At 42.0% G+C, this 12,587-nt stretch overlaps 1 protein-coding gene across 7 annotated transcripts in view; it reads right to left on the bottom strand.

The window, feature by feature from the left end:
• Nucleotides 1-12,587, bottom strand: part of LOC5510971 — a 67,547-nt gene that overhangs the window by 48,340 nt on the left and 6,620 nt on the right. For 3 of the 7 annotated variants that reach the window (XM_048732683.1, XM_048732684.1, XM_048732685.1), the window contains 18 exons: nt 12,120-12,416; nt 11,284-11,580; nt 10,764-11,060; nt 9,928-10,224; nt 9,110-9,300; nt 8,255-8,343; nt 7,710-7,823; nt 7,442-7,528; nt 6,804-7,031; nt 6,003-6,165; nt 5,184-5,305; nt 4,558-4,749; nt 3,977-4,227; nt 3,611-3,707; nt 3,076-3,202; nt 2,643-2,839; nt 963-1,088; nt 373-570 (listed from right to left, as the gene is read on the bottom strand). In XM_048732683.1, coding sequence (XP_048588640.1) covers nt 373-570; nt 963-1,088; nt 2,643-2,839; nt 3,076-3,202; nt 3,611-3,707; nt 3,977-4,227; nt 4,558-4,749; nt 5,184-5,305; nt 6,003-6,165; nt 6,804-7,031; nt 7,442-7,528; nt 7,710-7,823; nt 8,255-8,343; nt 9,110-9,300; nt 9,928-10,224; nt 10,764-11,060; nt 11,284-11,580; nt 12,120-12,416 — 3,370 coding nt within the window. The remainder of the gene's footprint in view (nt 1-372; nt 571-962; nt 1,089-2,642; nt 2,840-3,075; nt 3,203-3,610; nt 3,708-3,976; nt 4,228-4,557; nt 4,750-5,183; nt 5,306-6,002; nt 6,166-6,803; nt 7,032-7,441; nt 7,529-7,709; nt 7,824-8,254; nt 8,344-9,109; nt 9,301-9,927; nt 10,225-10,763; nt 11,061-11,283; nt 11,581-12,119; nt 12,417-12,587) is intronic. The other 4 variants (XM_048732686.1, XM_048732687.1, XM_048732688.1 and 1 more) reach the window with 4 other exon arrangements.

Genomic DNA, 12,587 nt, shown 5'->3' with positions numbered 1-12,587 from the left:
GGGCAATACAATACAGAGGTTTGTATATCAATATTAATGAATAAAGGGTTAGAAAAAGGGTGGAATGGATACTTTTTCAAAGTGTGAGTGAAAATGCGTTTGCATAGAGTTCAGGTGGATGTTTATTTTTTACAGTTAAAATCTCCTCTGCAATACGGGAAGTTTAGATGATGGCGTTTGTGCCAAGATCTGAAAGTGTTTGCAAGATACTTTTTACGATAATGACATAATGTCATTATAATAGCTTTATAACGTATGACGGGATGACTTGTTATCATTTGTTCCGAACCAAAATTAAAAATATTATGGTATTTTCACTTTTAGATTGATAAAATTCAAGATACATAATAATTTATCTTGATTAAAAGATACCTGTGCATTTCCCGTCGTGTAGGAGCCTGGGTAGCAGAGGACCTTGAAGTCGTCAGTCTTTGAAGGACATGAGTACCCTGCGGGACACTCTGTGCATTCTGCCTGAGCACCTGTGCTATAAGTACCTACGGGACATAGCTCCTTGGCATTGGATGTGGTACTGGGGCATTTGTAGCCAGGGTCACAAGGAGTGCACAGCTGTCAATGAGGGAAAAGGTGATAATAGTGTCAAACATAACTCATCACCCGGTATATCAGTTACAACTCAGGCCCGTACCTAGGGGGGGTGCAGGGTGCGAACGGTATGTAGCCAAATCTGACAATAAACGTCCCGTGGAGATACTGCAAAGGCATGGTCAGATTTTCATCAGAGATATCCCTCCCCCCAAGAAATATTAGGTCCACTTTTTCGGATTTCGCACCCCCCGGTTTTTTTTCATCACCATCGTCGTCGTCGTCGTCGTCATCATCATCAATACCATCAACATAACTACCACTATCTTCACCATCATCACCTTTAACCTCAACACCGCCAACAACACCCTATCATCACTTAAGATAACACCCGAAACAATCAAACACCAGATTACCCATTGCTTCCCCGTGGAGTACCACCCTGGTGCGCACGTGACCGTTTGGTTCGACTTGATGTCCGGACAAGCCACTCCCGGCGGACATTCGGTACAGCTAGCTTGGCCACCGATGGAGTAAGTCCCCTAGAAAGGAAAAAAAACACATAACTAATCATCATTATCAGTAAACATGTCGGGTTTCGTGTAAGAAAAATAATACCAGAACAAAGAATAGACCTGCAAGCCCCCAATCATTCCTGCAAGCACACATATCATACCTGCACATATATCATACCTGCACACATATCATACCTGCATACATATCATACCTGCACATATATCATACCTGCTCACATATCATACCTGCACATATATCATACCTGCACACATATCATACCTGCATACATATCATACCTGCATACATATCATACCTGCACACATATCATACCTGCACATATATCATACCTGCATACATATCATACCTGCACACATATCATACCTGCACATATATCATACCTGCATACATATCATACCTGCACATATATCATACCTGCACATATATCATACCTGCACACATATCATACCTGCTCACATATATCATACCTGCTCACATATATCATACCTGCACATATATCATACCTGCATACATATCATACCTGCACACATATCATACCTGCACACATATCATACCTGCACATATATCATACCTGCACACATATCATACCTGCACATATATCATACCTGCACATATATCATACCTGCTCACATATCATACCTGCATTAATATCACACCTACAAACACTTATCATAAATACCTTACCTACAAACACACATATCATACCTGCATACATAACACACTTACAAACGCACATATCATACCTGCATGCATACCACACCTAAAAACACACATACCATACCTGCATACATACCACACCTACAAACACACATATCATACCTGCATACATACCACACTTACAAACGCACATATCATACCTGCATACATACCACACCTACAAACACACATATCATACCTGCATACATACCACACCTAAAAACACACATACCATACCTGCATACATACCACACCTAAAAACACACATACCATACCTGCATACATACCACACCTACAAACACACATATCATACCTGCATACATACCACACTTACAAACACACATACCATACCTGCATACATACCACACCTACAAACACACATATCATACCTGCATTAATATCATACCTACAAACACACATACCATACCTGCATACATACCACACCTACAAACACACATATCATACCTGCAAGCACACGATCATACCTGCAAGCACACGATCATACCTGCAAGCACACATATCATACCTGCATACATACCACACCTACAAACACACATATCATACCTGCAAGCACACGATCATACCTGCAAGCACACGATCATACCTGCAAGCACACATATCATACCTGCATACATACCACACCTACAAACACACATATCATACCTGCATACATACCACACCTACAAACACACATATCATACCTGCATACATACCACACCTACAAACACACATATCATACCTGCATACATACCACACCTACAAACACACATATCATACCTGCATACATACCACACCTACAAACACACATATCATACCTGCATTAATATCATACCTGCATTAATATCATACCTGCATTAATAGCATACCTGCAAGCACACAGCATTGCCTTCGCCAGTAGGATTTGGACACTGCCAACCACTAGGGCAACTTATGCAGGAGGCCAAATGTCCGGTTGAGTATGTCCCTGCCGGGCAGTCTATTTGCAGTGATTCGTTGGTTTTCGGACAGTATTTGGCCACCGGACAGGCCATGCACGACTGCTTGTTCCCTGTAGAGTACGTTCCTAAGAGAAAAGGGAAAGTAAATATTAAGGAAAGAATTTCTCCTTAAAGGCTCGAGTCAATTGGAAGCAATTGAAAGAAAGAAAAGAAAACGCATTCGGTTAGCAAGAATTCCTCGTTTACTCCTTAGACTAATTTACAGCCATGTAAACTCGGATAACCCTAACCTCCCGCCAACTTTTCATAAAACCCATAACAATGTTGTAAGCAATGCTTGTCCTACTGAACGGCTACTCACCGGCAGGACATTGCTTGTTATGCGCTGAGGATGCGACGTTTGGGCAATACCAGCCAGCCGCACAATCAGAGCAACTCGTTGCACCAGCATCACTGTACTGACCGGGGTTACATGCAACTGGTAAAGACTACAAACACACTTATAGTTAATAATCTCAAAAGCAGTAGCACAATCAAACTTGGAGTTAATAAAGACAAAAGCAGACACCATATCATATGATGCTGATTTAGACAGCATGATTTAGTTGTATGCAACACTTCTACAACTCGAGTCGTAAGGTGTAAATTAGCCTACAACTACGTTACGATGCATGCTACAAAAGTCGTAGTGTGTAATTCAGAGCTACGACATGTTGTAGGCAGGTCGCATACAACTAAATCATGTTGTCTAAATCAGCCTAAAGAGCATGCTTGTAGGTAAAGCTGTACTTTGCGGCTGCCGGTAATGACTTGTTTAGGTAAAGGGCATAACTTAGATGAAATAAGTAATGAGCCAAAAAGCGTGTGTAGACTTAGCATAGACTGGAATTACTTACATCTGTTTGTGCACATGCACTGCCCGCAGGACATGTGATACATCTAGCTCCACGCTTGAGACTGTATTCGCCTTGATTACACGCGGTGATGTTATTTCTAACGAGAGAAGAACAATGTTAAAATAGGTATGTGTAATGTGATGCAGGAATAATGGGAGAACTGGTTACATGCTGTCATTTCTAACGAGTGAAGAACCATGTTAGAATAGGAACGTGTAACGTGAGGCAGAATTATTGGGAGAACTGGTTACACGCGGTGATGTTATTTCTAACGAGAAAAGAACCATGTTAAACTAAAAATGTTAGTGTTAACCTGATGGGAGGCAAGACTACGTTTCCAGAACTGATCATGATGTCTTGACTTACTCTGGTGTAGTGCAAGCGTATCCAGCCGGGCAGTCAGTGCAGTTGAGCGCTTTAGATGCGCCGAGGGTTGTTGTACCGAAGGGACAGCGCGAAGGCTGCCATGAAGTCGAGGGGCACATGTACCCCACAGGACAGTCCACACATGCGGCCACGCCCTCCAGGGAGTAGGTCCCGGCGGTGCAGGGTACCCTTGGAGATGAGGGTGTGGGACAGCTGGAGCCAGCAGGACAGGGCGTGCAATATGTGGCGCCCTGAAGGAGAAATGAGATTATCAGATTGAGAATATGTGGATTGATAAGTATTTAATAGCTTCTGATGGTTTCTAAGGATGTGAAAATATCTTCCTTACACGCCGCGTCTGCCTCGCTTTGACTTGAGCCAATCACCTCTCGACCCCTCCCTTGATCAAACCACCTCTCCGCCCTTCCCTTGAGCAACTGCCCCCAAATACTCTACGAGCAACCCCCCTCCCCCATCCTGCTTGTTCATGACTCACGCCGCCCCTGCTGTTCGTCCCCACCCCGTCCATCTCAAACGTTCCTGAAATACTACTACAATCACAAATGCAGAGGTATAATCACCGCATCACTGAAGGTTCCGCTTGGACAACTGATGGGGAGTTTGGTGGGGTCCGGACAAGCTTGCCCCCCAATACACTGGGTACAGGAGGAGTTCCCTTCTGCTGAGTAGTACCCTGCGCCACAAGGGACTGGGGGCTGGGAGGCATTTTCGCATTTGTACCCAGCAGGACACGGAGAACATGATGGGGGTCCCTAGAAAACAATGTTCAGAGTTGAGATTCAGACATATGTTGCACATTCCCAGAAAACAATGTTTCAAATGGGATTTAAACACATTGCAGTACTTCTTGGAAATCTTGAGTGGAACAAGCCAAAGGAAGACATTTGAATAATACACCCCCCCTTACAATATATCGAGCATCCCATGGCTGACCCAAACTAGCTACTGAGAAATTTTCATAAAAATTTCGTGTAAAAAGAAAACTTGAATTGAGAATGGTTGCTTTTGAGGTTAAGGAAGTTTTCTTTCAAAATATTCAAGAACAACATATCTGTAAGTTCAGACAATGAGAAATAAGTGGCCGATTAACATTCTTAGAATATAATCGAGATAACATGAAATACAAAGAAAAAGCCTTTAAATATCTCTGATACTACCACAATGGAGTCATTGGTCCAACACTTACTGTTGCATCATTGGTCCAATACTGGCCGGTCGGGCAGGCCTGTGGCACTTGGGCCGGGTTGGTACATGTGTAACCGGTGGGACATGGGGAACAGTAAGAAGCACGGCTACTGCTGTAGGTTCCTGTAGTGATAGATTGTTTTGGCAACTAAGTGCTATGCTAACGTGGCAAAGAAGACTTTTGTTCTAGTATTCAATTAAAATACTAGCGTTTAATTTACGGCTTTAAGCTAGTTTTGTCTGGCAGACAGGGTTTACAAGTTTATTACTGGATAGACAGGGTTTACAAGTTTCTTACTGGATGGACCGGGTTTACAAGTTTCTTACTGGATGGACAGGGTTTACAAGTTTCTTATCCAATAGACAATGTTCACAAGTTTCTTACCCGATTGACAGGGTTTACAAGTTTCTTACCGGATGGACCGGGTTTACAAGTTTCTTACTGGATGGACCGGGTTTACAAGTTTCTTACTGGATGGACCGGGTTTACAAGATTCTTACCGGATGGACCGGGTTTACAAGTTTCTTACTGGATGGACCGGGTTTACAAGTTTCTTACTGGATGGACCGGGTTTACAAGTTTCTTACCGGATGGACAGGGTTTACAAGTTTCTTACCCGATTGACAGGGTTTACAAGTTTCTTACTGGATGGACCGGGTTTACAAGTTTCTTACTGGATGGACCGGGTTTACAAGTTTCTTACTGGATGGACCGGGTTTACAAGTTTCTTATCCAATAGACAATGTTCACAAGTTTCTTACCCGATTGACAGGGTTTACAAGTTTCTTACCGGATTGACAGGGTTTACAAGTTTCTTACCAGATTGACAGGGTTTACAAGTTCCAAATCCAGGAGGGCTGTAGGTTCCAGCAGCACAGTCCTGGGGAGTAGTTGGTGATGACCCACTCATACACGACTGACCCGCAGGACACTCTACACATCTCGAAGAGCCTCCAGCGCTATAGGAACCATCAGGGCATTTCTAGAGGAAGAAAAGATTCTCCAAATTTGAATATAGGCCTGCTGGATTTTGCAATGTCAGATTCCCCATATTTTTATAGTCTTAGCTTATAGGTAACTATATTGTTATAGTTTACGAAATGATGATACGTAAAAAGGCATAACTCAATTTAAACCAGTTATTGAACCAGTAAAAAAACAGATATGAACGGTATTGAACCAGTTGTGAACCAGTTTTAATCTAGTATTGAATGATATTTTTTTGAATGTTAACAAGTATTAAAATAGTATTTAATAGTATTGAACCAGTAATAAACTAGTATTGAATAATATTTGAACGGTATTGAACCAGACTTGAACCAGTATTGAACAGTATTGAACCAGTATTCAACTAGTATTAAACTATTATGGAAAGGTTTTTGGATGGTTTTGAATTAGTATTGAACAGTTATGAACCAGTATTAAACTAGTATTCAACCAGTATTAAACTGTATTGAACCAGTATTAAACGGTATTGAGAGACTTAAAGCAAAATAAAAGTGTTTGTGTTGACTGGTACAAAGGCTACATTGGACCAGTATGTATGTTTTTCAATATGCCGCCATCAATTTAGCATGCATATCGCATAGAAAGCATCAACACATTGCGGCGCATGCTCACCGTGCATGTAGACTGTCCATTGATACTGTATTCGCCGATCCCGCAAGGTGCGGGTGTGGTGGACGGGTCAAGGCACGCATATCCCGCGGGACATGCCTTGCACACGACGGATCCTGTCTCATTGGCGAAAGTCCCGGAGGGGCACACTTGAGGTTTGTTGGACTGTGAAGGGCAGTAATGCCCCACATGACACGGTATGCAGTGAGTACCATTGACGAAGGTTCCCGACTGGAAAATGATAGGTATGTCAAAGTCAGGTCAAGATTTTAAAAGACCATTCATATGGTCAAGACACAATTGCTTTCAATTAAAAGAAACTTTTTATGGCACGTTTGGAAAATTGAGCTCATTACAACGGGAATATTTAGTCCAAAATGTCCAAAATTCCCTGGAGTAGAAAGGCCACAATCTTAGTTCAATAGATACTACTATGTTAAATTTCTATTTTTCACATCTTTTCCAAGTTACAAGCAACTGTTATCTTATGCTAGTATAGCACAGAAACGAGTTATGAGAGATGGGAGAGTAAAGCACTGTTGGAAAGCTTGGAGATACCGCTTGACAAGGTGGTGTAGTGTCTCACTTTGACGGGCTGTAAAAAAAACTTAATAAACAGTCAATAAACAAGTTAATTTTACCGGGCAGGAGACAGGTGTTTGTGTGGGATCCAAGCAAATCTTTCCTGCAGGGCACGACATGCATTCAGTAGAGCCAGCAGGGGAATACTGCAAAACAATTACAACATTATATAAAAAACGTGGAAAGATGACAAAACAGGCAGCATTAGGTGGGAATGTTACATCTTTGGAAGCACAACAGTAGCAGAGCATGCTTCGCTTTCACATGAGTGAAGTGGATTACGTTACATGTCCTGACATGTCACTGTCATAATAAGGATTGCGTTACCTGTCCTGCCAAACAGGGCACTGGCGTCTCTGTCCGGTTTGGGCAACGGCTGCCGGCTGGACACTGAATACAGCTTGTCTGTCCCGAGCTGATGGCATAGTATCCAGGAGAGCACTAGGGAGAGATGCAAACAAAAGTTACATCATTTATAGGGGACCTAATAGTATCAACCAAGGAAAAAGGCAAACACAACATAGATTAATAGTAGGCGACCCAATAGCATACACTCGAAATAGTTTAATAGTAGGAGACCCTGATAACAAACCAAGGAGAGAGGCAAACATGAGATAGATTAATAATAGGAGACCTGATAGCATATACCAAGGAGAGAGGCAACCATAGCCTGCTTGCCGGCTCTCCGGAGTTTTGGGATTATCCAAAAACTCTGATAGAGAGAGCCAGCTAGCAGGCTAAGGCAAAAACGAGATATATTAATAATAAGGGACCTGATAACATATATCCAGGAGAGAGAAGTATGGGGAGGGCCAAGATATAATGAAATTGGTTAATCCTCTCATGCCACAGATTGCCAGGTAAGGACCTACCTGAGTGCAACTCGTGGCATCAGTGGTGTCTGAGTAGTACCCAGGGTCACATGGTATCGGTGGGTCACTAGATACAGGACACTTGTGACCTGGAAGGGAAGGTTAGTCTCTATCAGATACAATAAAGCCTAGTCACAGGCGTTCATACTGGGTTCCCTGTCCTTGGAGATGTACCGTGTGTCAGCTTGGGGTCTGAGACAAGCTGATGTCACAACTCATACAAACCACAAGAAGCCCAATCAGTTAAGATTGCCTGGTACCAGGTTGTACAATAGACATATATCCCTCTGGATGAAGCACTAGACAAATGGACAAACTGGAACTTTATGGACCAACCTTAGTTGTCAAGAACACAGTCTTTTATTATTAAAGAATCGCCCATATCAAAAAATTCTGGTTATGCACCTTGATTGGTAAAAAAAAAAGATAAGGAATGTGGAAACCATTTTGTCATCCTAGCAATGGACCAAGTGTAAGTGGGTTAATAGGTTTTAAATGGCACATGGATAATGGATTTAAGGAAAAAATGGAACTGATTGTTGAATTCTGAAAAATTCTGATCCGGTGATCACAGATTTATTAAAAATGTAACGTTGGATTTCAGAGTCTGATAAATTGTGACTGCGGATTTTGCAGATTCTTGACATAGTAAAAAAATCACAAATGTTTTTTTTAATCAATTGTTTACCCCTATTATCAGTTGCAGATTTGGATCGATGCAAAACTTTATTTCATATGTATTAAATAAAGCATGGGACTTTCAGGTGGTTATTTTGAGATTTCTTCTCGTTAATTGTTTATGACAACTTTTTATCTATATTTTTTTTCAACTTCAAGCTCCATGAATTGTCATACCTCTGTCACACTGGGTGCAGTTAGCGCTCTTCTTGTCCTTGGCGAAAGAGCCAGACGGGCAGGGTAACTGGCTTGTTCCAAGCTCCACTGGACAGTAAAAGCCAGCAGAGCACTCAGTACAAGAAGTCTGTCCATTAGTTGAGTAGTAACCTTTGCCACAGGGAACAGGACTTTTCGTAGCATCTGCACAGCTAAAATGGCAAGCAACAATTGTATGCTTCCAGGACCATAGGCCTATATTTATCAGGTGGGGTTCAAAGCAAAGAAGTGGAATATCTCACCAATAACTTTTGACTTAAAAAAACATTACTAAATTATTTTGCATTGCTTATGACCATCTTTAAAAATTCCCTTCATCAGGAGTTCAGGAGCAAATTCATAATTTCGCAAAGGGGAGTGGGCGGAGGGTCCAGAGCTAAGTTTGATCCTTTATTTGTTATTTCATACAAACCTAAGAGACATGACTTTCTTGCTGAAAAAGTAGGTTTGATGGATTAGGGTTAGGGGTTAGGGTATCTAATAACTTTTAGCCAACATGCTCACTTATAACCCCCTGGGAACAGTCCATACAAACTTGCAAATTTGCATGAAACCCATAATGCTGTAGGGGTGTGAATAGCAGCAATAGGGCCCACAAAATTTGCATGGGGTGCTCCATTCAAAATCACATAAAGTGCCAAGGGCACTAAAAGTAAAATTTGCTAAACTGTCGTGAGGACAAAATGCACCCAACAAGAGACCCTGTGATGTTTGTAAGTACACGACCCATGCTGAAGGCAACTATGATTAAAGTAAAAATTAGTCAAATGGGATCTCACCTATGACCCTCTGGACAAAGAATACAGGCTGTTGCACCTGTCGTATTGGCATAGGTACCACTTGGGCATGGCTCAGGTGCCTGCATAGCCCAGCTGGGACACTTAGACCCAGCAGGGCATGTTTTGCATGTAGTGCTGCTTAGGGTGTCTGTATAAGTGCCCGGGCCGCAAAGGGTAAAGTTCGCTATGCCATCATACGGGCAAAAAGCACCCTTAGGACAGGGTTCGCAACGAGAGACCGTCTGATGTACGTAAGTGCCATTTGTGCACAAGACTGGTGCTGAACCACTTGGGCAACTATGGATTAGATTAGTAAAGAGAGCATGCAAATCAAATTAATCATGCATCATGTTACAATTCATTTTGGAGCCAAACAATTAACTCATGCAATGCAATCATATATAATTAAATTACGCAATGTTATCAAGCAACCGATTAGAAGGTTATAATTTCAATCATTGTTAATCATTACACTGTCAAGTGCGTTAGCTTGCAATGGTCTGGGTCATTAATGCATCAATAAAGGCAACAAATAATCAATATAACAAGCTCACCCATCAGAGCTTTTGCCACACCCAAAATTGGGCAAAACTGAAAATAGCATAGTTGTCAACTACCCACATTAGGCGGGTGTCACAAGATTTTGGACCTAACATCACAAGCCTAATTTTTGTGAGAACGTTCATATATTATCTGTATTCACCCCCATTGGCTCTCTTGGCTTTTTTCACATTACTGTATTTCACCTGATTTAACAAGATTTTTGTCCAAGTTGGGTTGACGGCTATGAAATACTTATCTTTGAAAGATAACAGTGAGCACAACATTAGCAATACCTGTATCCAGCTGGGCAGATGGTACACTCTGTTGTTTTCCCCAGGCTGAATGTCCCATTTTCACACACCACTGGAGCACTGGCTGTATTTGGACACCTGTGCCCTGGAGGGCAGTCACTGCACCCCGTCTGGCTGGGCGTGGTTGTGTAAGTACCATTTGGACATGGTAAGTGGGTAGAGAGTTTGTCCGAGGGGCAGTAAGACCCAGCCGGACATGCCAGACATGCAGTGTGTGTTCCTTCTGGGGCATAAGACCCTGATGTGCATGGGACTGGTGCCAAGGCCTTATTCTGACAACTGGTAGAGGACCAAGACAAAGTTCCATTAGACCATTATACATATATGGTACAAAATGTTTGACTGTCAAAAATGTTTGATAGTTTGACAAAATCCTTTTTTTATTTTAAAGTACTGTAAATTTAGAGGGATCATGCTAATAAAAATATTTCTGTGTGTACTTGCTTGAAAACACTCAAGTTCTCATAATAAATATAGTATCTGATCATTAATGGAATCTCACCTATGACCCTCTGGACAAAGAATACAGGCTGTTGCACCTGTCGTATTGGCATAGGTACCACTTGGGCATGGCTCAGGTGCCTGCATAGCCCAGCTGGGACACTTAGACCCAGCAGGGCACGTTTTGCATGTAGTGCTGCTTAGAGTGTCTGTATAAGTGCCCGGGCCGCAAAGGATAAAGTTCGCTATGCCATCATACGGGCAAAAAGCACCCTTAGGACAGGGTTCGCAACGAGAGACCGTCTGATGTACGTAAGTGCCATTTGTGCACAAGACTGGTGCTGAACCACTTGGGCAACTATGGATTAGATTAGTAAAGAGAGCATGCAAATCAAATTAATCATGCATCATGTTACAATTTATTTTAGAGCCAAACAATTAACTCATGTAATGCAATCATATATAATTAAATCATGCAATGTAATCAAGCAACTGATTAGAAGGTTATAATTTCAATCATTGTTAATCATTACACTGTCAAGTGCGTTAGCTTGCAATGGTCTGAGTCATTAATGCATCAATAAAGGCAACAAATAATCAATATAACAAGCTCACCCATCAGAGCTTTTGCCACACCCAAAATTGGGCAAAACTGAAAATAGCGTAGTTGTCAACTACCCACATTAGGCGGGTGTCACAAGATTTTGGACCTAACATCACAAGCCTAATTTTTGTGAGAACGTTCATATATTATCTGTATTCACCCCCATTGGCTCTCTTGGCTTTTTTCACATTACTGTATTTCACCTGATTTAACAAGATTTTTGTCCAAGTTGGGTTGACGGCTATGAAATACTTATCTTTGAAAGATAACAGTGAGCACAACATTAGCAATACCTGTATCCAGCTGGGCAGATGGTACACTCTGTTGTCTTCCCCAGGCTGAATGTCCCATTATCACACACCACCGGAGCACTGGCCGCATGTGGACACCTGTGCCCTGGAGGGCAGTCACTGCACCCCGTCTGGCTAGGCGTGGTTGTGTAAGTACCATTTGGACATGGTAAGTGGGTAGAGAGTTTGTCCGAGGGGCAGTATGACCCGGCCGGACATGCCAGACATGCAGTGTGTGTTCCTTCTGGGGCAAAAGACCCTGATGTGCATGGGACTGGTGCCAAGGCCTTATTCTGACAACTGGTAGAGGACCAAGACAAAGTTCCATTAGACCATTATACATATATGGTACATTTTTTTGAGGGTCATAGATATTACCAAAAGATATTACATCTGAGTTTGCTTGACTATAATAATAACCTACAACCAATCAAATGATAGAGGATGGAATTTTCCAATATATTTCCTTTG

The sequence above is a fragment of the Nematostella vectensis genome, chromosome 9, assembly GCF_932526225.1.
Source record: "Nematostella vectensis chromosome 9, jaNemVect1.1, whole genome shotgun sequence".
Classification (NCBI taxonomy): Eukaryota; Metazoa; Cnidaria; class Anthozoa; order Actiniaria; family Edwardsiidae; genus Nematostella; species Nematostella vectensis.
The sequence above is the reverse complement of the archived record's forward strand: the minus strand, read 5'-3'. Positions and strand labels throughout refer to the sequence as shown.